Below are 25,234 nucleotides of genomic sequence, written 5' to 3' on the forward strand. Positions count from 1 at the left end.
GAAACTGTTGCTTCATCCTCGGCAGGGAAACTTGGTCCTGGGGGTCTGCCCCGAAACTGCAGAGCGCCGAGCGGAACTCCCGGGGATTGTAGAGGCTCAGGGTCACCTTTGCCAGGCGCTCACCCTCTCCTAGCTGGCTTTTCCTCGAAACCAGGTAGGTACCGCGTGGAGGAAAGGAGCCCGAGCCCAACCTCTCAAGGCAAAGAACGGGAACCCCAGGAGGCGCCCAGGAGACCCCAGGAAAAGCACCGGGAAGAAGCCGCCCCGCCCTGGGGCTGCGAAAGTGAAGTCTGGATTCTTACAGCGACGAGTTGGTGGTCGCTTTACGACTTCTTCGCTCCCCACACACACAATAAAAAGACACTCCGGGGAGCACAGACTTTTCTCAGGGGTGACGCAATGTTCTCAGACACCGCCACAGCCACCAATTAAAAAAAAAAAAAAGTAAAGAGAAGCCTTGCTCCCCCCCAGGCCTGCCCTTCCCTCCCTTTCCTCCGGGTCGACCTCACTTTACAGTCCTTTTCCCATCCCTACCCCCAACCCTCCTCCAAAAAAGTTTGACGACCGCAAAGGAAACCAAAGGGGAAAAAAAAAAAGTTCTCCAGCCCCAGACCTGGCGGGAGATCAGCATCTCTTTTGTTCGGGGCGAACCCACCGTACCCCGTGACGTCACCCGGACTCTGGGCCAATCGGCGAGCGGTCGGCGGCGGCTGCGGCGGCAGCAGGGGCGGGGGGAGGAGGACGGGTCCCTCCCCGCTGGCGCGCTGGGCCTCGTGGGGGGCGGGAGGGGACTGTCCCATATAAGCCCGGGCTCTAGGGGCTCAGCAGCCCGCACCCGCTGTGCTGCACAGGGGGGAGGAGAGGGAGCTCCGGGCGCCACAACTTCTGGTCCTCTCCCGTCCTCCTGCTCTCCTCCGTCCGTTGCGTTCGCCCCGTCTCCTTGCAGGACTTTTCCCGCAGGTTGCGAGGGGAACCGCGCTTGGTGGCCACTTGCCTGGGGAGGGCGACTCTCCTCCCGTCCACTCAAGATGCTCAGGGGTCCCGGACCAGGGCGGCTGCTGCTGCTGGCCGTCCTGTGCCTGGGGACGTCGGTGCGCTGCACCGAAGCAGGGAAGAGCAAGAGGCAGGCTCAGCAGATCGTGCAGCCTCAGTCCCCGGTGGCTGTCAGTCAAAGCAAGCGTGAGTACCCACGGTCTGGCTGAACCCGGCCGGCGGCAGGGATGGGTCGGTCCTGGGCGCCGGCTGAAGTTGGGGCTGAAGTTTTGCGCGCGTGCGTGCGTGGCCGTGCGAGCGTGCGTTGAGTGCGCGCTTTCCCGAGGGAAACCAGCTGTGGACACAAAAGGCTGAGGTTTGGACAGGCTGGCTGGGGGCGAAGGGCTCAGGAGAAGATCCTGCAGTGGAGGCCGGGACCTTACGTCCTCCCAAGTCCACTAACCAACCCTACAGCTTCAGAGCGCCCTTCCAGGAACCAAAAACTTGTGGTGAAAGAGAAAAGTGACACGAACTTATAATTTTTACATCTGAGGTTAGCGTGGTCCCCTTGATCCTCATTTTCTTTATTACTAAATAGTTGTGTGTATGTGTATATATATATCTGTGTGTGTATATATCAAATGAGGATGAAATAAAAATATCTAAATAGGTAGTTACTTACCAACTTGGTAGAAATGTGATTGGCTCACTGCTTTGGATTCTCCACCAAGCATAGGATTGGAATTTCACTAGCCCAGGCCTGTGTTCAACTTGGAGCAATTCTCCTGCCTCAGTTTCTGCTCTGGGGTTACAGCAGGACACCCAACTTTTTTCTTCCTGGCCTTAATTTTTTTGTCGTTAAGAGTATTGAAGGAAAACCGGGCGTGGTGGTGCGGACCTGTAACTTCAGCATTTAGGGAGGCAGAGGCAGGCCGATCTCTGGGTTCGAGGCCAGCCTGGTCTACAAAGCGACTCCAGAACAACCAAGTCTATACAGAGAAACCCTGTCTCAAAAAAAAAAAAGAAAAGAAAAGAAAAGAAAACCTCAGATGTTTTAAAAGTAATCTCTATCATTTACCTCTTAGAATGTTTCAGCTCCGCTGATGTAGTTCTCCTGACCAGATGGACATGACATCATTGTATAACTTTTAGCCAAGTTAAAAAGATAAGAAAAAAAAAAAAAAAAAAAAAAACCTAAATATCCACCTACATAAATAATGCTAAAGACTTTGGATAGCTAGTTTCCATGTCTGTATTTTAGTGGAATAATGCTTGTAAGAGATTCTGTGTTTGTTCAGACCACATCAGTTAGCAAAATTCAGTGATTTTATAAAAGGAGGAGGGAGAAACTGTGGTGACTTTTCCCTTCAATTCTTCACAGCTGGTTGCTTTGACAATGGGAAGCACTACCAGATAAACCAGCAGTGGGAACGGACCTACCTGGGCAATGCCTTGGTTTGTACCTGCTACGGAGGAAGCCGAGGGTTTAACTGCGAGAGCAAACCTGAACGTAAGTGGAAGGCAGTCTGGTCACTAGCGGAAAGATGCTGGAGTGTTAAAGTTAGCTTTAAATAAAAACACGCTTGCCTTTCCCCCTGCTGGAATTAATTGCCTGTGATTTCTTCTTCGTAAACCTGCTCATGTTGGCTTTACACATGCTCCTCTTACCTCTAAAACAAATGTAATCCGCACAAGATTCCAAAGCCGCCTTTCTATTCTCTCAGAGATTTTGATTAGAAAAGGAAAGGTTTTTGCATGTCTTCCTTCAAAAAGCAAACTTATAAAAGTTTGCTTATAAAAGTTTAATTTATTAGAAAGTTATCTCAGATCTTTGGCTCTCGAATTATGGGCCCAAAACTGCTTTGAAGTGCTGTGTTGTAAAATGATTTGTTAGTTGCAGTTCAATAAAAAAAAAAAAAAAAAAAAAAAAAAAAAAAACCACCACCACTTCTGAGACTTTGAAGCCCCTTGATATGTTTCTCGTGAATTACAGCAGTTCCTTCAGAGAGCCTGCTGAGGGGAGGCTACAGGGGAAATATTTCAGTAAGGCTGACAAAGGCCAGCGCCTGCTGGGAGGCAGGCCATGTTCAAACTGTTTGCATCCTCCTGTGGCCCTTGAATTGATTTCCCTGGTTTGAGACCGGAGTTTGAAATCTTTTCCTTCGCAGCTCAGCTGGTCACAGGGTGTGGCTCCTTCCTGAGAGTTCTTTACATTATAAATCAGAGAACAATGGGAGAGCTTGCCAAAGGTCAAGAACTGTGGTTTCATTAAATTTGGAAGTCTCGGTTCAGTTCCAAGTAGCCCCACTACTCGTAGACTAAAAGGGAAGGGGTGTTCTTAGGGATGAGGGGCTCATGCGCGCTCTCTTCTCTCCACAGCTGAAGAGACTTGCTTCGACAAATACACTGGGAACACTTACAAAGTGGGTGACACTTACGAGCGACCTAAAGATTCCATGATCTGGGACTGTACCTGCATCGGGGCGGGCCGAGGGAGGATCAGCTGCACCATTGCAAGTAAGAAAGGCGTTCTGTATTGTGATGGGGTCACGTGTACATGGGCCTGCCATGTCCTCTGTCCCGTTCCTGCCATTTTCTGCTGGCCGTATCAGAATATTTCTTATGTAGGAATTTACTTCAATGACCACCGTATCCGTTCGGGTGATCACCTAGTTCTTGTACCTCTGGAAAATGATCTGAGTAAAGGTGGAATCTCTCTCTCTCCCTTCCTCTGTGTGTATATGTTTATACAGTGGAAGATCTCTTGGTTCTTTTGGGTAAGGTGTGCCTAAGGGACCTACCTATTTTAACTTACTAGGGCATCTTCAAGCCAGATGGATCATATGATAATCTGCAGCGATGAGGCAGCCCTGTTTTTGTTCTTTGTCATGCGGTCTGTTTCTTTTTGATGAATAGGTTAGACTGAGGGGGAAGGTCTTGCTGTTTTCAAATATAACATAGAATGATGAGCACCGTGTATGTCCAAGGAACTTGGGCTGCCGGGCTGACTCTCACGAACTCTGTTGCTAAGGCAATCTTTCTAGTATGACTCACTGGGTTGCCAGTACTTACTATTAATAAAGCTTTCTTAAAAAAAAAAAAAAAGAAAAGAAAAGAAACAATTAGCTTTTAAATATAAGTTGTCTGTCCAAAAGAACCAGTTAGTCCCTTCTGAGTAGACCCAACCAATATTTCCAACAGTTAATGTTAGGGTTTTTCCAAGCTTCTGGGCCTTGCCCAAGATTTAATGGCACACAGTGCTTTTAACCCTGCATACAATTCAGCCATTGGCTTTAACAGTCTAAGAAGGCATCAGGGTTTCCACATTCACGAGTCTGTATGCTTGTCCACCAGAGTGGTGTTTCCATCCTAGAATGAACTGCTGGCTCTCCCTACCTCAGGAAATTGGAATGCTATGCCCATGTAGCTCAGCTTGCTACATGGGAGGCTATTCCTCCCAGCTCTTTTGTGACTTGGGAACAAATCATCTGAGCTCTCTCTGGGGAGCCATTATTTATGAACCCCTGTCATTCAGATTTCTCCTTGGCCTTTCCCTTTGTGCTTTAACAATTGACCCAAAGTGAGCGGTTATGTTGTTAGCCTTTTTTTTTTTTTTTTTTTTTTTTTTTTGACAGGAAAGTTGTTCTCAGAGTTAGGGGTCTCATTTTGGCCCAAACAAGTTCACCACCCACCTTAATCCTCTGTACTGCTTTCTACTAACATTTGCCTCTTACCTAACAGATCGCTGCCATGAAGGGGGCCAGTCCTACAAGATTGGGGACAAGTGGAGGAGACCTCACGAGACTGGTGGCTACATGTTAGAGTGTCTGTGTCTGGGAAATGGGAAAGGAGAATGGACCTGCAAACCAATAGGTAAGCAGCCGGGAGGGGCGATTGTGCCGAAAGGGAGATTCGGAGCTGTAATGTGTGGAACCCAAATCACTGGGCACGATGTCTGAATTACAACGTAAAACTTAGTGAAATGTGATGATCCCCTGGCTTAACGAAATCAGATCGTTGTGTATGAACCATAGAGAAATCCTATGGAGTTAAGATGTTTCTTTTGTTTATATCCGAAGCCATCTCCTTGGCGGAGACATGCTGTGTAAAACGGGGGAAAAAATGACACTTTTTGACATATTTCTTTTTGGAATGCAGTGGACTAAAGCACAAAATGGCATGTGGCTCTGGTCACCCCTGGGTAATTTCTTCTAAAATGAACTTTAAGGGTTTTTTTTTCTTTTTGTTATTGTTGGTTGGTCGGTTCAGCCTCAGTTGTACTCCATGAATCCTTAAGTTTTTGGTTCTATTTCCTAGTTCTCCAAATCAGTGTTATTGTTTTTCAAATTCATTTTGTCTTTGCATTTACAGAAATCTGAAATGTAAATAGCTTTTCCTCTCATTCTATTGAAGTCACCCATAATTCAGATTGGTTTGACTTAGGGACACTCACAGCTCAGCGATAGAGAGAGAACACTTTTTAGGAAGCAAACGTAAGGTCCTGGGTTCAATTGTGAGTACCACTTTGATGAATTAAAGAAAATAATAAAAAAAAGATTGTGATTTCGCATAGGGTCCTCTTTCCCACAGGGTACATCCATCGATTCTTTCCACTTGGAATAGTAGTGGGATGTTTGGGACTGGCAGAAAATGCCGCCTGTGTAATCATTAGAACAGAATTTGCCTGCCAGCCTGCCTGGGCCTTCCTCCTGCTTTGGATACTTGCTATGAGCATAGCTGCAGGGCGTGCCTTTTTCTGAACAGAGTGCCACTTAAAAAAAAAAAAATGTGGCTGAATTTTTGCTTACACGCTACACTTTAAATTACAGGGAGTCACTATAATTTTAAATAGCTTTTTTTTTTTTCCCTCTTTCTGTTTTCTAATTTCTCCTGCAGCTGAGAAATGTTTTGATCATGCTGCTGGGACTTCCTACGTCGTTGGGGAGACCTGGGAAAAACCCTACCAAGGCTGGATGATGGTGGACTGTACTTGTCTGGGCGAAGGCAATGGGCGCATCACCTGTACCTCCAGAAGTAGGTGGTTTTTTTGCTTGTTTGCTTGTTTGTTTTAAGCTCATTTCTGTTGAAAACGCAGCCTGCTGTTGCTTCTGGATTTCTAGAGAGAGTTGTAATGCTGTGTAATGCTTTGGCAACTTGAAGATGTCATAGGATGTCCAGAAAAATTGTATAACTAACACACTCTGTCTTTTCAGGAAAAGCAGTTCTCAGTTCATTACTGTCTTAGACAGTCAGCTAGTAAAAAGAGCCTTAGGGTTTCCTCTGATGTTGAGTGGGCCTTATAAGACCTGGAGATTATCACTGAGATATTTTTCTAAGTAGTAAGGACAATTAAATCCCTAAAGTAGCATGTAAACAGATCCTTTAACATGGGGGAGCTGTTGACATGGAAATAAAAGGCTCTAAAAGTCCAAAATTCCTTCTATGTTTGAAGTTTAAATAAGGTTTATTTACAAAACAAAAACCTATCGAAAATGAGAAGTGTTCAGTGGAATCAATTTCTGTGTGTTCATCTGGGCAAGCAGACCGTTAAATTATAACCGATCCTTTAACTTACACTACAATGTAAATATTAAGGGTCTAACTTCTTTGTGACTTAGGTATTACTGAGTCAGGACACACACACACACACACACACACACACACACACACACACACAAAATCAACCATTGACTCAGGCAAACCTACACACACAAGAATGGAGATCAAAGGAAGGTGTCTTTTTAGTGGTTGGTGCTTTCTGCCAAGACCCCAGCTAACAGTGTTTGTCAGACCTGAACAACCCCAGCACTATTTTCAGTATCTTTATTGAAACTCCTAATGCTGTGCTTTGTAAATGATTAAATACATACAAACCTTCCTCATCTCTGACCTCCTAAGTGGTGGCTTATTGTCCAGTTCTTTGTATTTCCCTCCCTTATACCACCCTATACAAGGTGTGTGCTTGTAAAATTTCATCGAACAGATGGGTTTTGCTCGAGAAACCTCTCAGCTTGCTATCAGAAAAGTCTTCAATGATAGCTAAGAGTTTGAGGTACAGATCTCTTTCTAAATTTGTTTGTTTTGTGTGTGGAAATGGGAGGAGCACACGCCACAGTGTGCCATGTGGAGGTCAAAGGGCAGTTTGTAAGAGTTGATTCTCTTTACTAGGCAGGGTCCAGTACCTCAGGTTGTCAAGCTTGGTGGCCATCTCAGGGGTCCAGAGCTAGATGCCTGGTTTGTCTCAGGCTAAAATATTGTCACAAAGGTCCTGGTAGACTGAAGAGCACCACATTTTTAAATGCAGAAGGTCTCATGAGCCAATAAATTTTTGGGAAAATATTTGATTATTTTCCATGTTTTATTTTTCTTTAGCAAAAGAATTTGAACTTGGGTGGTATTTTTTTTTTTTTTATTAACTAGCTTAGGCTCGATAAAAAGAACATATTCAAGATATTTAGATTTGATTTTGCATTCATCTTAAAACTCATGCTTCAGCAAATTCCAAGCCTGTTAGCTTGGAATTCAACAGATGGAACTTTGAACACAGAGGCAGCAGTTAAGACTTCAAGACAGTCTTAGAAGGGACAAAAAGGATGTCTGAGGCCAGCTTTTTTTTTTTTTTACACCAATAGAAGAGACAGTATCCTTAACTCCAGAAGAGACCTTTTAACCATGAGATAAAAGGCCATTTTGTTGGTGATTTTTATGTTACAGTTGTTACAGGTTATAGGTTACAGGTCCTGTGTTACAGGTCCTCATGAAGCCCAGGCTGGCCTAGAACTTACTTTGTTTAACACCTTATCCTCCTGTCTCTATCTCCTGTGCTGGGGTTACAGGCCTGGGTGTTTTAGAGTAGGGCAAGAAAAGAGAACCTTCTAGTCAAAGAATGAAAGTCTTTTACACAACAAGTAGATAAAGGGATGCTTTTATCATTTTATGGCTTCCCTGGGGCCGTTGGAAAGAGACCTTTTGAGAACTGCCTGCCTCTCAATTGTTTCTAGTCTTGTGAGGAGAATTGACTATTGAAAGAAAGGCCTTAGGCAATAATTACCAGGAGAAAGGTTTGGAAATAAGACTGAGAAAGAGTAAATAGTAGAAGGCCAGTCAAAGAAACAATGTAAAAAAGTCTTAAAAATTTTTGTTTTCAATCAATGAAAGACACTGAACAAGTTTTTTTGGCAAATGGAGAAGTGGCTCTGTACTGCAACAAAAACTATGGATCTGAATTTTATCTATCTATCTATCTATCTATCTATCTATCTATCTATCTATCTATTGTCTATCTAGCCATCTGTCTGTCTAACTAACAAACTACAGATATGAATTTTATCTATCTATCTATCTATCTATCTATCTATCCATCCATCTATCCTGTTTTTTCCAGACAGGGTTTCTTTTTGTTCGTTCATTTGTTTGTTTGCTTGCTTGCTTGCTTTTTGTGTAGCCTGCCTGTCCTGGAACTCACTATGTAGACCAGGCTGGCCTCGAACTCACAGAGACCCACCTGCCCCTGCCTCCTGAGTGCTGGGATTAAAGGCGTGCGCCACCACCTCCCGCCTGTGTATCTGAATCTTAACATCCATCTCGCCAGCCCCGGGCCCCGTGGTGTTAGACCGAGGACAGTCACTTAAAGAACGTTCAACTGGGACATCCCTGTCTTTGTTTGAGCGGCTGCTTGTCGGGTTACTAGCTGATTTCTCTATTCAATGCTTCTTTCCTGAAACAGACAGGTGCAATGATCAGGACACCCGGACATCCTACAGAATTGGAGACACGTGGAGCAAGAAGGACAACCGAGGGAACCTGCTCCAGTGCGTGTGCACGGGCAACGGCAGAGGGGAATGGAAGTGTGAGCGGCACGCTCTGCAGAGCGGCCCAGCTGGTGAGCCGCTGGGGCTGGGGCATAGCTTGCCAGACCGTCTGAGGATGAGTTTCAGCTTGGCTTTAGCACAAGACAGAGATTTGAAAGACATAGACTCTGGTATCGGCTCCATCGGTTCATTGACTGCCCCATAAGCATGAGGAACAGAATTCAGGGCCAAGAACCAACGTAAAAAATCCAGGTGTGCTGGTTTATCCCTGCTTCACCCCTGGCTAGCCAGCCTACTCTACTTAGAGGGGGCTGGTTCCAGGTCGATGAGAGACCATTTCTTAGAAAACAAGGTGAATGGTTCAGGGCTTGATCCTTGGCTTCCACATGCACACGCTGTCCACACGCGAGTTCACATACCTATGTACATGCCCCCTCACTCACACGCACAGGTAATGGCGAATGTGTGTGTGTCTGTGGTAGACACTCAGAATCCTCACAGCCCCGGGTTCAGTTCCCAGTATCCAAACCAACAGTAGTTAACGTGTAAAAATGAAAAGAAGAACTAAGACAAATGTTGCTAGCCCAGGTATTTTGTAAGAGTCTGGGGAAGGTTGAGTGTGCTCAGGCAGCGTGCTTGCTGACCGTGTGCAAAGCCCTGGCTCGTATCGCCAAGTAAAACCGGAGGTGTGGTGCGGCCTATGACTCCAGGGATGAGGATCAGAAGTTCAAAGTCATCCTTGGCTGCTTAGTGAGTTCTCGTCAAGCCTGTTCTCTCTAAGGTGCTATCTCTCTCATACACAGATCTGAAGAGAGAAATGCAGCCTTTGGGGGGGGGGGTGCCTTCCCGTTATTCGAGTTTTTCCGATGTGACATTCCAGCCTCGTTATTTAGCCTCTTAGCAATCAATCATTTAGCTGATAGTAATTAGATTATTTTCCCTTTTGATGAGCTTATCTTGACCTAATTAATCCTTGTGAAAGCAAACCGGGTTAATTTGACGATCTTTACATTATCTAATTATCGTCAGTAAAGTAGCTATTGGCCATAAGACAACAGAGGAACAGTTACAAATGTCATTCTACTGCACTAGATTAAGGATTAACTGTGAGTTAACTGGGATAAACAATACATGTTAACTATTTTTATGACATCACTAATATACTGAGGTATTTCCTTATGAAAAGCTCTGAGAAACAGTCTTAAATAAAGCAACCTATTCTATAAGCGCCCTGCCGCTCTTCTGTATGGTGGGCCTTGACGCCTTTGGTATCCTCTGTCTTCCGTATCTTTGGGTCTTGGTGTTCTGCAGCTCTGAGAGAGAGGCTAGATGTATACCACCAGCCCTTCCACTGCCCGCTGTGCTGCTGCTGTGAGCTCGGGCCTTCAGAGGACAGATTTCTAAAAGTTTCAAGAGCACATTCTGTTGTGGTATTATCAGAGAAAAGTTGTGATGATTGATTGGTTTTTAGGAGGAGAGCACACACACACACACACACACATGCACACACACACACACACACACACCCTAAGCAATTCTGCTGAGTAACAACACTCAAGAAGGGCTAACTCGGGAAGTCTGTAGCTATCCTGGGTGCTCTTTTATGAGAGCAGTTTAAGTGCGGGCAGGATGCCCACTGTGGATGGGCAGGGTTTCTCAGGAAGAGGAAGGCCTCACATACTGGGTGTATGAGAGGTATAAGGGAGGAGAGAGGGGGACCATTTCAGGTAATGGGGGATCCACAAAGGGAGGGCAGGCATAGGTGAGCAGGTGGGGGGTGTTGAAGCTTAGAACAAGGAAGAGAATGGCTAGCAGCCAGGCAGGAGGGAGCTATGGAGAAGTGTGGAGCTCACAGAGAGGTGCTTCCTAGCAGGACTGAGGGGTTGTTGGAGGTGACCTACTGTGTTGTGTGGCCGAATAGTGTTTGTCACTTAGGTGTGCTATTCTGGTGGTTCAGAGGAGTCTTTGTGAATTGCTTCTTGGGCTGAATGCGAAAGCTAAAACTCAGAATGGGAATGGGAGTTCCATTTCATCCAAGTTCCACGTCAAGCCGAGACCGGCTTGACTCACTGATTTCTTCTCTCTTCTAGTTTGTAACTTTTGCTCTCATGCTCTTAGGCTCCGGCTCCTTCACAGATGTCCGGACAGCTGTTTACCAGCCCCAGACCCACCCCCAGCCTGCTCCGTATGGCCACTGTGTCACAGACAGCGGTGTGGCCTACGCTGTGGGCATGCAATGGCTGAAGTCACAAGGAAACAAGCAAATGCTGTGCACCTGCCTGGGCAATGGGGTCAGCTGTCAGGAGACAGGTAGGCTGCCCCTCTCTTCAGTAATACTAGTGAACTCCTGTTTAGTTTCCCTAATATCTTATTTGTTTGTAAACAAACAAGCAAAAACAAAATGTAAAACAATAAAACCGGAAAGGTTTATAACCTTGCCTCCCTGTGATAAAAATCACAGTGGTTGACATTTTCTTCCAGGCTTTTTAACTCGTGTATTTTCTTCCTATGGTGAGGATCAGACTGCTCTGTGTTATTTATTTGCATGTTGCCAAAAGTGAGGCTTTAACAGCACCAGTCTCCCGAACAGCTAGTAATCTGCACTCTGGAGTTCAAATTCGAAATTACAGATGTCTTTCAACAGCCCATGGCACCTCTTCTGGGTTACAAGCATGTCTGTTTTTTCTAAATTGTTTTCCTAGAACAACCTTTCTTCTGTCACAAATAAAACTAACTATGTATCTTCCCGGGCCATCTTTGAGCCACAATTAACCCGTATTACTAAGGCTTTACAAACGGAGACACCGAGTCACGGCATCAGAAGTGTCATTAACAGAGGAGCTCATGGCTCCGTCCTGAATGGTTATACATTTTGATTGCCATTAACCGGATGACTTGGTTTTCGTCTTGCTCCTTCACTGACACCAGCTCGATCTCCATGTGAATTAGAAATCTGCCGCCGCTGGGGTCGGGATCGGGGGCGGGAAACAACCTTGCTGACTGAGACTCTTGGTTATGCTTGTAGCTGTGACCCAGACTTACGGTGGCAATTCCAACGGGGAGCCCTGTGTCCTCCCATTCACCTACAATGGCAGGACCTTCTACTCCTGCACCACGGAAGGGCGGCAAGATGGACACCTGTGGTGCAGCACAACTTCAAATTACGAACAAGACCAGAAGTACTCTTTCTGTACAGACCATGCTGGTGAGTCTGGAGAAACCAGCGCAGGGAGGAGAAGCCCTTCTGTTTGCCAGCAGTCAATCATTAATTGTGAGGCTGCACAAGAAACACAGCTTTGATCTATTTGGACCCTAAAGACACAGCTAATTCCACAGCAGAGCCACTCCCACCTCCCTTAGCACTACTGGGGAAATGACACCAGGGGAAAAGCCCCGAGGTTCAGTTCTTTTGACACACAGGGATTACGTTGTGATTAAAGACACTCAAGTGTTGAAATCAGTGGATGATCCCACAGAGCCTATGAACACACAGGATAAATGTCAAGGGTGCCTGTACTTATCTTCTATTTAATGCCATATTTTACACAAAGCTATCACTTAATCTTTTTTTTTTTCCTTCTTAGCTGGGAAAATGAGAGAACATGAGATTTAAATCTATTTTGAAAGTGAGGATGAAAATCCACTAAGGAGCTTACGAGTATATTATCAGATATCTTTTGCTCTTGGATAGGCCCTCTGGGAATTAGCAGCCGGAACCTGGGTCTTTCTAAGCCTTTGTAGTCTATCCTTGTTGTACACACCACAGCTCAGCTGCAATTTTCCTGTTTGCATGTCATCCCGGACAGTTCTGGTTCAGACTCGAGGCGGAAATTCCAACGGTGCCTTGTGCCACTTTCCCTTCCTATACAACAACCGCAATTACACCGACTGTACTTCTGAGGGTAGGAGGGACAATATGAAATGGTGCGGAACCACCCAGAACTACGATGCTGACCAGAAGTTTGGGTTCTGCCCTATGGCTGGTAAGTCGAAAAAGCCGTTGTAGGGTTGCCGTGTGGACCACTGGCAGCCTGGTTGATGTTGATTCCTTCTCTTCTCCCCGAGACAGCTGGAAGAGTGTGACCATACATATAGGCATTATATCTTACGTTTGTGAGTTGTGAAAGCTATCAGCAGCAATGATTATTGATATGCTTTTAAAATCCCATTCAAATGACTAAATGTCAAAAACTAACACACAGTAAAATTCCAAGTACCTTTTAAAATTTTGTAGGTTTTCAAATGTAAATTCACAAAAAGAAAATGGTCTTTTTTTTTAAAGTAATCTGACTGGTTGTCACAGACTAATAGTTAGTGACACCTGGACAGTTCGACTGGCACCACAGTTATCAAATACTAAAGTGAGCAAAAGGAGTCAGAAAAATCTGTTTTCTGACAAATACAGAACTGTCCCCAGTTTACCTGAATACAGGAAAAGGGATCAGGTGTTGTTTTGTTTTGTTTGTTTGTTTGTTTTTAAGTCCTGTAGAAGGCGTTTGACTTCCCAGTTGTAGAACCAGGACCCTGGGTGGTGTACAGTGTCACGTGTACTCAGAGGCAAGAAAACTATTCACACTTGTGTTTTTCTCGTTTCAACACATTGGGCTTAAGAGGGAACGTCACTTCCTCATGGGGTGTTATGCTCAAACAACTCTGCTTTGAAGCAGGGTGAGCTGGAATAGGCCAAGTCACAAGTTAAATCCAGTCTTCAAGACTATGGAACCAATCGAAGGAGTGGATGAGATTTTCCTAGTCTGATAGTCTCCAGCCCTTCTGGTTATTTCTCTCCAGTTCCTCTCTGGACTAGTTCTTTCCCGGGGAGTCCAGAACGCCACCTTCGTCCAGCAGCGTTCATGAAAATCTTCGTATGTGTATCCATTTGTAGCACGTGATCGTTTGATCGAGTATTTCTCGCCCGTTCCCAAACAGCGCACGAGGAGATCTGCACGACCAATGAAGGGGTCATGTACCGCATTGGGGATCAGTGGGATAAGCAGCACGACTTGGGCCACATGATGAGGTGCACGTGTGTTGGTAACGGCCGAGGAGAATGGGCCTGCATCCCCTATTCCCAGCTCCGAGGTATGCTGGTTTACTGATGAGAAGAGTTGAGCCAAGCTTTCAGAGAGACTGTGTGAAAACTTGTACTTGACAAAAGCAGAGAAGGAAGCGTGTAGTGCCGGGAGAAGTTTGTTTCCAGCAGCCCGTTGGGAAAAGCTGTTGAGAGAGTTGAGTAGTTCTGGGGCCCTGGAAACATTCCCAGGATGTATTTAGGTTGAGCCAAAAGGGTGGCTTCCCCAAGGAGAAACCTACATTTGATCCTTTTAGCTCTAGGTTATGCCTGTGTTTATGTCTAGAGAAGATAACATCATTTCTCTAAGGGGGAAAAAGGTTTTCAGTTGGCCACATTTAAAATGACGAAATACACACTTTTGCTAATTTGTTTTGTTCAAATCAGCTTTTCCCCTTTGGGCCCAGACATGATATGAAGAGCCGTTGACTTATTAAAGCAATTTCAGCTTTCCATTTCTTTGATTTGAAAAGTAATATTTAGGTGGAACTCACATGGTGAATAGTTCCCTTACCTAGTCGATAGATAGTGCCCTGGACTGATGGTCTTTATGGTGGTTAATGGGCAGAGGTAGCCAGGAGTCTCCTTTGTTGCTTAGATCAGGAAGAAAGCTTTAATAAGGTATGCAGAGCAGCCCTTCATTTTACAGATGCGAAAATGGGGACCCAAAGACAGAGTGTAACTTTTTCCAGGATTTCTCCTTGAAAGAGGAACAGAATTGACCTGAGTTTTAAAACCTTTTGAACACCATAGGTGTCATTTTATTTCCCAAGTCCAATTATCTTTAACTGCTGTCTTAGGTTTCTGTTGTTGTGACAAAAACACCATGAGCAAAAAAAAAACCAACTCGGGGAGGAAAGGGTGGAGTTCAGTTTATAACTTCCGGGTCATAGTCTAACACTGAGGAAAAAGGTACTCAAGGCAGGAGCCTGGAGGCAGGAACTGAGCATCAGAGGCCACAGAGGAGCACTGCCTACTGCCTTGCTCTCCGTGGCGTGTTCAACCTGCTTTGTTACACAACTGAGGCCTTCCTGCTGATGGGTAGCACTACCCGACCTGGAATGGACCTTCCAGTCAATCATTAATCAACCATAACCTCCTAGGCCTGCCTGTAGGCCAGTCTTATGGAGGCATTTTCTCAACTGAGAGTCTCTCATCCCAGATATGTCTGGGTTTGTGTCCACTTGGCAAAACCCAATCGGCACTCTGTCCTCTCCATTTCCGAAACCAGACCACAGCGTTACAGTGTATGCTATGTGATAGATTTCTCTGTTCATCTAATGGTGACGAGCAAAACTTTAAATGAAATCATCAACTAAGCAAGAACATAAGGGGAACTAAGGCGTGTATTTGTTGAAACATTTAGTTCTTCCGAGGAAGCTATACTTTACTATGGCTTTTAGTTTAATGGACTGCAGTCCTTGACAATTATAATAAGTCTATTAGACAGAATAAGAAGGGAGTAAAAGTTATATTATTAAGCTTTGGGAAAAGCTTATTCTACACCAGTAGAAAAGATATTTTAGCAGGTGTTAAATCCAGCAGTAGAACCTAATGCTTTGGGAAGTGCAATTTCTTTTATCTCATTAGTCAGAGTTACTAGTCATCATCTATTTAACGGTTTTCCCGGAACAGATCAGTGCATCGTTGATGACATTACTTACAACGTGAACGACACTTTCCACAAGCGCCACGAGGAGGGCCATATGCTGAACTGCACGTGCTTTGGTCAGGGCCGGGGAAGGTGGAAGTGTGATCCAATCGGTGAGTGGCTGCCTCTGCTTGGATGGCTTTCCTCCTGGAGGCCGGTTAGCCAGCCAGTTGTGGATAAGGAAAGCTGTTTGACATTGCCCGGCTGCGTCCTCTCCAGACCCGACTCACTGGTCTGCAGAGAGCTCTGCAAAGAGTGTTCCCATCCTGAGCCGGTGTACAGTCTGCCCTGCCGCTCATCTTTTTCCTGTTGTTGCTCAGATTGGTGACAAGTATAGCTTTCCTTCGGTTGAGTGGAGTTAGCTTTTTTGGTTCTGAGTCGTGCGAAAAGGGTTTTTTGTTGTTGTTTTTTTACTGGCCGAAGAAACATGGATGAAGGTCTGATGCCTCCCTCCCTTCAAAAACACCCCATCTTTTGGCTCCCTGTGCAAACAGATAGGACTCGGCTAGCGGTGAGGGTTCAACATTAGCAAGAGCCGGATTCCCCAAATCCAAAGTTGAAGATAATCAATTCCTATTCCTTTACTGAAAGAGGCAGACTGCTTACTGAGACAACAAATTGATCCCAGCAGTTTGTTTGGCCTGAGATTGCAAAACCAAGAGATCCCGAGAGGCTTGCTTAGAAAGCTGCTCATGTTTCAGATTTAGCTCGTTAAGGTAAAGCTAGCTCCTGGATTCTGAAGACGTATATAAAAGCGAAATCATTGCGAAGTTGTTTCTTGCTCTTCAAATGGCAAGTCAGTTACTTTGGTACCTAATTTTAAAAAATTAACTGGTATCTAGTTTTTTAAAAATTACTATGCAGGTTTCAAATATGTGCTGACATTTTAATCTTTTCATTTTTTAAATTTAGCAATTTTTCCCTTTTAAGGAGGTAACTATCCTTCCTTCGCAATAGGCACATTTTAGTTTTTACTACTAGTTTTTCTATAAGGTAAACAAACGATTTGAACCAAATGTTAACTTAGGGCTAGGGAAATGGTCCCACACACACGTGCAAGCATGCTCACATTCTCGTGTGCACACATCACGCTCACACGCTCACACTTCCTACTACTACTTTTGTGTTTGTGAGAACCGTAAGTTTTTCTTCATATCTCAAGAATACACAGTATCACACTTGCAATGGCTTGTTTGAGGCTGCTTTATTTACTCTTTTCCTTTCGTGGGTTCTAGACCAGTGCCAAGATTCAGAGACCCGGACATTTTACCAGATCGGTGACTCCTGGGAGAAGTTTGTGCATGGAGTGAGATACCAGTGCTACTGCTATGGCCGTGGCATCGGGGAGTGGCATTGTCAGCCTCTGCAGTCCTACCCGGGTAAGAAGGCCTGAGACCGACAGCTGACCCACGCGTGCCAGTCTCTGCTACTATTAGGGCCTCTCTCTCTCTATTCCGTCCTTTTTAATATTACCATCCAATAGTTGATCACATTTTTGACTTAAATTATTTTTTCTTTCTTTACTCTTCATCAGGTTAAAAAAACAAACCAAAACAAAACAAAAAAACACCGAAGGTGAAAACATTCTAATTAATTTTATTTCATTTATGTATGTACAGAAAGTACAATATGAGGTACAAATCTGTTCCCTGCCATCTTTTTTGTTTTTTATTTTGTTTATTTATTTATTTTTAAGACAGAGTTTTTCTGTGTAACCCTGGCTGTCTTAGGACTTACTTTGTGGACAAGGCTGGCCTCGAACTCAGAGATACTCCCAACTGCTGAGATTATAGGTGTGCGCTACCATGCCCAGCCCATTCCCTGCCATCATAAGCCTTTCTTTGTGTCAAATTTCATTTGTTTCAGTGGGATGGACTGTGGAACAAAGTATCTGGAGCTATGAAACTTGGTCAGCTCCATTCACACAGTTCAAATACTCTAAAATATTTATTGCTGTTTTTTGTTGTTGTTGTTGCTGCTTGTTTTTTTGTTTGTTTGTTTTTTTCTTCTGCGAAGACATCATGTCTAGCCGTAGGTGTTAATTTATCTTGGGAAAACATATGTAAAACTCACTGAGTGGCTGTAATGACACATGCTGAATTATGACATTAGCCATAACAGGCATGCGCTACTACACTTGGACAACTGAATACGGTTTAAAGTCTGATTACAAATATGCCGTAAACTCAGAACATACATACTTAGGAGGGTTGGGTTTTTAAATGATACACGTTTTTTGTTCGTGTGTTTAAGCTTGGTTTTTGGCAGGGCAGGTTTTTTCTTTCTTTTTTTTCAATGTATTTTCTTTTGAGACCTTTTTTTTTTTTCTTTTAAAATAACCCTACCCGCACAGTCTTGCTGCAAACATTGAGGTGGCCCTGGTGGACAGGAAAGAGTCAGCTACTTGGAGTTTTACCTGTTGACTTTGTTCCCAGTCTCTTAAAGAGGGCAACGTCAAAAGCCCATTTTGCACAGAAGAGATTTCAGGGAGAGCAGATAAATGCTTGACCCCGGAATTCGGTGCAGTGCTTATCTCCGTGGTGGCTTTGCTTAGTGGCTCAGGCCTAGCCCTCGAGGCTCCAAGAGTGGGGGATCACAGAGAAGCCACAGATGGCCGAAAGATTGTCTCTGAGCCTTGTCCTGTTTGTCCTTCCTACTGAGTTGGCAGAGTTGTTCAAACTAACAAAAGATAACAGGAATTTGGTTTGTCAATAAGAAACCGGGAAAGCCCATCTCTCAGCAAATTATGTGGAGAAAAAAAAAATATCATGAATGTTTAACTTCTCCAGGGTCACCTTTATCGGAAATCACTCATTCTGACCTTATTTTCAGCCGATTTTGAAAGTGTCTAACGTGTCATCTTACAAGTGGAGATTTCACAGTGGGAATTGCTGGTAGATGTTCCCTGGATGCAGGGGGCGGGGGTGGCGGCGATCATGCCAACTAACCGGTATCGGAAGGATTATAAAAACATTTCGATTTAAATAATGTAAGTGATAGCTGGCTTTTTAACTTCCCTGTCTTTAAATCATATGTGGTCGTGTGGAGGGTTAGAGATGACTTGGAATTTAATTGACCTTGACAATAACTCAGTTTCTCTTTTCATGCCTGCACAAAAATGTTCCAAATCCCCTTGCTGTTTAGGGCAGTCCCTTGAAGGTGGACCTTGTCATCATTTTAGGGGGCTGGGGAGATAGCTCAGCGGTACATTAGGTCATACCATTGGCCGAAACTCCAGCTCCAGGGGACCTGGACCCATGTACATATACCCTCTTACACATGAAGCTTTGGTGGTTCTGTTTTACTTGGGTTAAGTATTGCAGCCATCTTTCTTCCCCCCCTTTCTCATCTGTCGTCCTTGTGAGCACGGGTATATGAGCAGTGGATGGTAAACACCATTTCTGTTGTCTCAAAAGACTTACTTACTGAGGAGATTTCATCATCACAAATTTTCCTGCCTCAAATTCGCTATCGACACATGAAATAGAATGTGTGTGAAATGTCTCTCTACCTGAGAGATTATAGTAGGGTTTTTCTAAAAGATCGATATTCAACGACGTTATGTAGATTGTCACAAATAATGCAAGGACAAACATCTGCTTTTACTGATTTTATATGAAACCTCTTTAAATGTTTGAGCTTTTGTGTTTTAAGGTATTTGCATTTGTGAGGCTCTTCATCCATGGAAGAAGTGTTTGCAGAGAGTCATGGGAAAGGCTGTTGTTAATTGATCATAGGGCCACCTTTTGTGGTTTGTGGGCCATATGCCTCTTGAGGATGCAAAAGCTGAGAATTTTATCGGTGAATTGACATTTCACCTTGTAGCATTAAGTGAAATTAAGATTCAATGACTATTTGTTAATCTTCAACAAACTGAATTATTCCCAGTGTGGAAGTGAGTACGTCATTCTAAAATTTTTTGAGGTCACACAAATATGTGAGTTACATGTTTGTTCTGCTAAAGAAGACTTTGTCTTCAAAGAATTTAGAAGCTAAGACTGCAATTAAATCTGAAGGTCAATATATTTTCCCAAGAGTATTCAGAAAACTGCAAATAGTGCAGAGGACTACTTTCTCAGTACGCAGAACTGTGCTCTGTCTCACACAGCATCAGGGGGAATTTCTTATCTTAGGATTTCATGAGGACTTTATACAAATTAACTGACAGAAAAGATAAATTTCCACCTGTAAACAAATTTCATTATGATCCTAAATGGAATCTACTATATTGAAAAAATTGATTCCCTTCTCTTATTTTGCTTTTTATTCCCAAGCAAAAGAACTGAATCTTGTCTTAAATTTTGTTATTGGCAGTCATATAAAGATGTGAAAATATTGAATTTTAAATATGTGCTTTCCAACTGTCATTTCACTTGGTAATTGCTTGAACAAAACAAAGCAAGCAAACAAAAAACCTTTTAACAATTTGATCCATAGTGACTTTAGAGTATACTTCTTAAGTAAAAGAAAAACTAGATCCTTTCCTTTCTTTTTCAAATGGAGAGAAGGCTTACATTGATGGAGAAATAAACCTTGGTCTTTAATTATTACCTTTGTCTGTCTGTGTAAGATTCAACCCCATTTAGAAATGTTTGTTTTACATCATGTCTTATGGCCTTGGGAATGTTCTTCCTTCCTAGCAGATTCACTTGTGCTGAAAGCCTCTGCAGTTCAGAATTTGTCTTAAAAGAGCATCAATGTAATTAGCTCAAGAGGCCTGCATTCTGAACTGCATTATTTCGTGTTATGGAAATGTAACAGTTGTCTCTGAAGTCTTACTTTGAAAGCCAGAGAAGAAAGGAAGCAGTGAGACAATGGAGTGGTTTTTGTTTTATTTGTTAGGGGAAAAAAAAAAAATCTCATTGCATTTCTTATGGGAAAGGGAATCATTAACCAGGTAAAATCGGACCTGTTTCTTTCTAATGTCAATATGTAAAAGGGTTAGCTGAGCTCAGTCGTTTTTAATTTGCCCATATTTCCTGAGAGGCAAATAGTCTTTAAGGATGGACATCCATATATAATAAACTTTAAGGATACTCACACATTGTCATTTCCAGGCACAACTGGTACTGGCCCTGTCCAGGTATTTATTACGGAGACCCCCAGCCAGCCCAACTCTCACCCCATCCAGTGGAATGCTCCGGAGCCATCTCACATCACCCAGTACATTCTCAGGTGGAGACCTGTGAGTATTAGACCAGAATCCTTGCACTCTGAGACTCCCGACCTTACTGGATTAGGATGTGCTGGCTGTGGCTCTGTTTCTGCTTTTGAGTCAACAGAGCTGATTCCATGTCACATAGTACTTATATTTTCTTAGTGTCTAGCCAATGTGTGGTCCGCTTAATCAACTTGTAGATTAAGGGTTTTGTTGTTGTTGTTGTTTTTGTTTTTTGATCTTGAGAAGAAATTAGGTCTCTGTGTTAGAAAGGTCTTAGAAGTCATAACTTACAACTTAGAAGCTTACAGCTATTCTCATCCAATATTGAAAGAAAATTTGAAATTTTGGTATGCTTTGCAACTCCTTTAAAGTAAATTGCATTTTCAAATTATTTCCAGAGTTGGAAAATCAACTAAATAAATACACTCTTTTGACTCAGCTCAGCTGTACTTTGGTCCTCTAAAGTTGTTAGAGCAAATGAGGTAGTGAGAGAGTAGGAGCAGGGAAGAGATTATAGTTGGTTCCGTTTTTTTTTTTTTAATTATTTTATTTTTTTCAAGACAGGGTTTCTCTGTGTAATGCTGGCTGTCCTGGAACTCAGTCTGAAGACCAGGCTTGCCTTGTACTCAAAGATCCACCTACCTCTGTCTCCCCAGTGGTGGGATTAAAGGCGTGTGCTACCACCACCTGGCTGTAGTTGGTTTCTAAAAGGAAATAAACCCTAGAGTTTTTTTTGCCATCTAGATGCTGAAACCATATCAAGGATGCTATTATTCTATTAAACGTTGACATCTCTTCCCTTCTCAGACCTGCCCTCTTCCATCTCCAAAGTTAATGACATAATTTGAAAACCACTATTTTAAAAGGAGAAAAATGTACTTTTTAAAATCAAATCTATCCAACTGGATTATTTAATCCAAGACTATAAAAAATTGATTTATGACATTAACATATAGTTGAATTTAAACTCTTTAGCTGAAATCTGAGCTATTGAGCTCATTCTTTTTCTTCCCTTGCTCTGTGTTATCTATAGTCTTGTCAGCCTCCAACTGAATATCTGACAATGTCAACTTTTTCCCCTTCAATATGTTCTCCCTCCTCATCTTTTCATTTTATCACCATTTTTATTTACTTTGACCTTAACTCTAAAGTGTTTTTGCAAAGCCACCACAAATGGGACATTTACAAGTAGGTATAAAATCTATGTGGAATTGAGACATCTTCGCATTTGGTTAAATTCTTTTAAATAGTTTTCGGTCTTGGTACCATTGTGTTTTGTTTTGAGATGATGTCTCTTTAGGCCAAGACTGGAGTAAGTCAACCAAGCCATACCTACAGCTCTCTTTGAAATTTTAACAAGGAATTTCTTTTCTTTTTTTTAAATGGAAGCCATCTGAGAGCTTATGTTCTGATAGTTTCTTTTGGTGGTCAAGAAAGCTTACATCATATAAACAAGATTATTGCTAATTTTTAAGCTAATGCAACAGCTAACTTCAATTTCTTTCAGCATATTTAAGCTAAAACTTAAGTTTAAAGAGTACTTGGATCACTTTCATTTATCTCCAAAATATAAACGGGCATTAGAACATTTGAAGTATGTATAAACTTGATTGGATAACACTTTTCAAAAAAAAAATCACTTGAGTATTAAACATGTATTTGATATTTAAACCGCTTTAGAATATTTACACTTAAAAGGATTTCTCGTTTGAAGTCTGGGTGTTTCTCTTCCCACACAATCTATTGCAATGAGTTTTCCAGTCCTGACATATTAATGAAGCTGGACAGGATATAGGAATGTAAACCGGAGGGAAAAGATTAAATAAACTGAATTTTATTTTTCTGCACTCTTTCCCAAAGTTGGCTAGGCACTCTCGATGGGTTGTTCGTTTCCAAGGATGAGTCACAAAACCAGACAACTTGAACCTTGTTTGTGATGGCCCCAGGATCTGAGTCAAGGCAATATTATGCCTTCCAGTGTCTGCGAGGCAAGAAACTTGAACTGTATCCCACCAAGTTGAAAGATAGAGTGTGTGGCCTTTTCTCACTTCAGAGAGAAATGTGTCTCTGTTTACCAGAAAAGAGGCTCAGAGAGCTCAGAAAGGCTGCTGGCATTAAATTACTCAAGAATCGGCCATAGGGAAGGTATTCAGTGCCTTAACCATGTAACTTGGAAAACATCATTTCAAACTGTTTTTCTACCTGTAAAGTGGGAACAGTGATGCTGTTCACTTGTGGCAGGGAGACGAAGATTAGATGAAGATTCTCTGGCAAGGAGAAACAAGCAAAACAGTCCTGAGCACATGATAAACTAGTTGGATGAGGAATTAATTAACATCAAGAAACAGTAGGGGCCCCCTATTCTGAATCAGATTTTCCACCGTTTTTTTTTTTTTTCCCAAAACGGAACTGTGAGAATCCCGCCCTCCATTCTTCCTTGAGGATTACTAAACCCCACCTTGAGGGGTCCCACCCCACCAACGCTTGTGCCATGTTTTCTTTTTCACCTCTCAGAAAACCTCTACTGGTCACTGGAAGGAAGCTACCATCCCAGGTCACCTTAACTCCTATACAATCAAAGGCCTGACCCCAGGAGTGATCTATGAGGGCCAGCTCATCAGCATCCAACAGTATGGGCACAGAGAAGTGACCCGTTTTGACTTCACCACCAGTGCCAGCACACCTGTGACCAGTACGTACCTGGCATCTCTGGGGCTGTGCCATCCTTGGGGCTGTGCCCTGTGTTGCTCAGATGTGGGCTTCCCAGAGAACCCACAGAAGGTTCCGTCCTTACTCAGCAGCTTCCTTTCATTGACGGCACCTGCGTTTTCTTTTTAACCTCCTCTACGCACAGGGTGAGTGCTCTAGGTAAGCAATGGCTCGCATTCATTCCCCTTTCTCTAGGCAACACGGTGACGGGAGAGACTGCGCCCTTCTCTCCTGTGGTGGCCACTTCTGAGTCTGTAACTGAAATCACGGCCAGCAGCTTTGTGGTTTCGTGGGTCTCTGCTTCCGACACTGTGTCAGGATTCCGGGTGGAGTATGAGCTGAGCGAGGAGGGAGATGAGCCCCAGTACCTCGGTGAGTAGAATGTGTGGCTGGCTCAGCACGGGTGAATCGATACTTGGTTTGTGTGAATTTTGATCTCTGGAGCTCAATTCAGACAGTCCCCTGAAGACATTCCCCTGCATCAAAGCAAGGAAAGAAGTGGAGCCTCTCTGACTCTCCTGAAATTCCCTTAGCACCCTTATGGTCTCTGGTCTTGTATTTTTCACTTGTCCACATAAGGGACCAGAATGAGGCTCACAACTGGCAATGTTTGTTATCTTTTAGGGGTGCATAGGCACCTTCTTGTATGCATTTTAAATACCCCCCCCCTGTGATTAGGGGTCTTTAAAAAAGCTCGCTGGTGCCAGTGAGATGGCTCAGTGAGTAAAGGCCTCTGAACCTAACAACCTGAGTTCAATCCCATGGTGGAAGGAGAGGACTGATTCCCATGACTTGTTTGACCTCTAGCCCTCTGACCCCCCACATGTGTGCTGTGGCATGCATACATGATCCCCTCAAATAAATGTAATATATTAAAAAGATGCTGAACATACTTATGACCCAGATCATATAAAGAGCATCTTTCCAACTCCTGCCCTGCCATCCTTCCACCCATGGCCGCTCCCCTGATTTCTGATGGCAGCTGTGTTTAAAAACATCAGAGGGAGGTTATTAAAAATTATAATTCTTAGCAAGGAGAGTGGAAAATAAAAGAACGTCCATTGGAAATTGCAAGCTACTCACTAGAACACTCCTCCTCGTCAGCTCTTAGACGCCATGGAAGATTGGTTCGCTCTGGCCACTAACCTCTCCCTTTATTTCAAAGATCTTCCGAGCACGGCCACTTCTGTGAACATCCCTGACCTGCTCCCGGGCAGAAAGTACATTGTCAATGTCTATCAGATCTCTGAGGAGGGAAAGCAGAGCTTGATCCTGTCTACATCACAGACGACAGGTATGTATGCACTAAATAAACCATGTTAGAAGAATCTTTGGTATGGGGCATGGCGGATGTTAAACTGCTGTTTTAAAGACAAAATCTTAAAGGCTCCCGTTTAATATAAAGCATGGGCTTGTAGCAACACTGACTGACTTTCTTCTTCTGTCAGCACCTGATGCCCCTCCAGACCCTACTGTGGACCAGGTTGATGATACTTCGATTGTTGTTCGATGGAGCAGACCCCAGGCACCGATCACAGGTCATCTTTGGCTTCTGTGTCTGTTTTGATATATAGATGGGGGAGGAGAAAATTGTGACTAGACTGGCATGACCTTAAATCTCCCATTTAAATGGGTGTACGTGTGTGTGTGTGTGTGTGTGTGTGTGTCTGCGTGTGTGCGCGCGCACGCACGCGTGTACTTCAAATCTTCCAGGGCTACTGCATTATGACTTGTTTTTCCTCAGTCTGTTTATCACACCCCACACACATAAACACACCCGACATATGATATGTCAACCTTTGAAGCCAGCGCTGTGGCTCACTGAAGCAGGCATTCCAAGGGTTGCAGAGGTAGACTCT

At 43.6% G+C, this 25,234-nt stretch overlaps 1 protein-coding gene across 10 annotated transcripts in view; it reads left to right on the forward strand.

Moving 5' to 3' along the window:
- The first annotated feature begins 819 nt into the window (after positions 1-819).
- The window catches only part of Fn1 (fibronectin 1), a 68,331-nt gene continuing 43,916 nt past the window's right edge, over positions 820-25,234 (forward strand). For 8 of the 10 annotated variants that reach the window (XM_055616604.1, XM_055616605.1, XM_055616606.1 and 5 more), the window contains exons 1-17: positions 821-1,179; positions 2,354-2,482; positions 3,352-3,489; positions 4,714-4,845; positions 5,869-6,006; positions 8,699-8,854; positions 10,902-11,093; positions 11,809-11,988; positions 12,590-12,766; positions 13,713-13,865; positions 15,490-15,618; positions 16,741-16,884; positions 20,563-20,690; positions 23,181-23,358; positions 23,571-23,747; positions 24,541-24,669; positions 24,824-24,913. In XM_055616604.1, coding sequence (XP_055472579.1) covers positions 1,029-1,179; positions 2,354-2,482; positions 3,352-3,489; positions 4,714-4,845; positions 5,869-6,006; positions 8,699-8,854; positions 10,902-11,093; positions 11,809-11,988; positions 12,590-12,766; positions 13,713-13,865; positions 15,490-15,618; positions 16,741-16,884; positions 20,563-20,690; positions 23,181-23,358; positions 23,571-23,747; positions 24,541-24,669; positions 24,824-24,913 — 2,521 coding nt within the window. In that variant the 5' untranslated portion in view covers positions 821-1,028. Of the gene's footprint in view, positions 1,180-2,353; positions 2,483-3,351; positions 3,490-4,713; positions 4,846-5,868; positions 6,007-8,698; positions 8,855-10,901; positions 11,094-11,808; positions 11,989-12,589; positions 12,767-13,712; positions 13,866-15,489; positions 15,619-16,740; positions 16,885-20,562; positions 20,691-23,180; positions 23,359-23,570; positions 23,748-24,540; positions 24,670-24,823; positions 24,914-25,234 lie in introns of all 10 variants that reach the window. The other 2 variants (XM_055616603.1, XM_055616602.1) reach the window with 2 other exon arrangements.

This window comes from Psammomys obesus, unplaced genomic scaffold (genome assembly GCF_907164565.1).
Source record: "Psammomys obesus unplaced genomic scaffold, mPsaObe1.curated_primary_1811, whole genome shotgun sequence".
Taxonomy (NCBI): domain Eukaryota; kingdom Metazoa; phylum Chordata; class Mammalia; order Rodentia; family Muridae; genus Psammomys; species Psammomys obesus.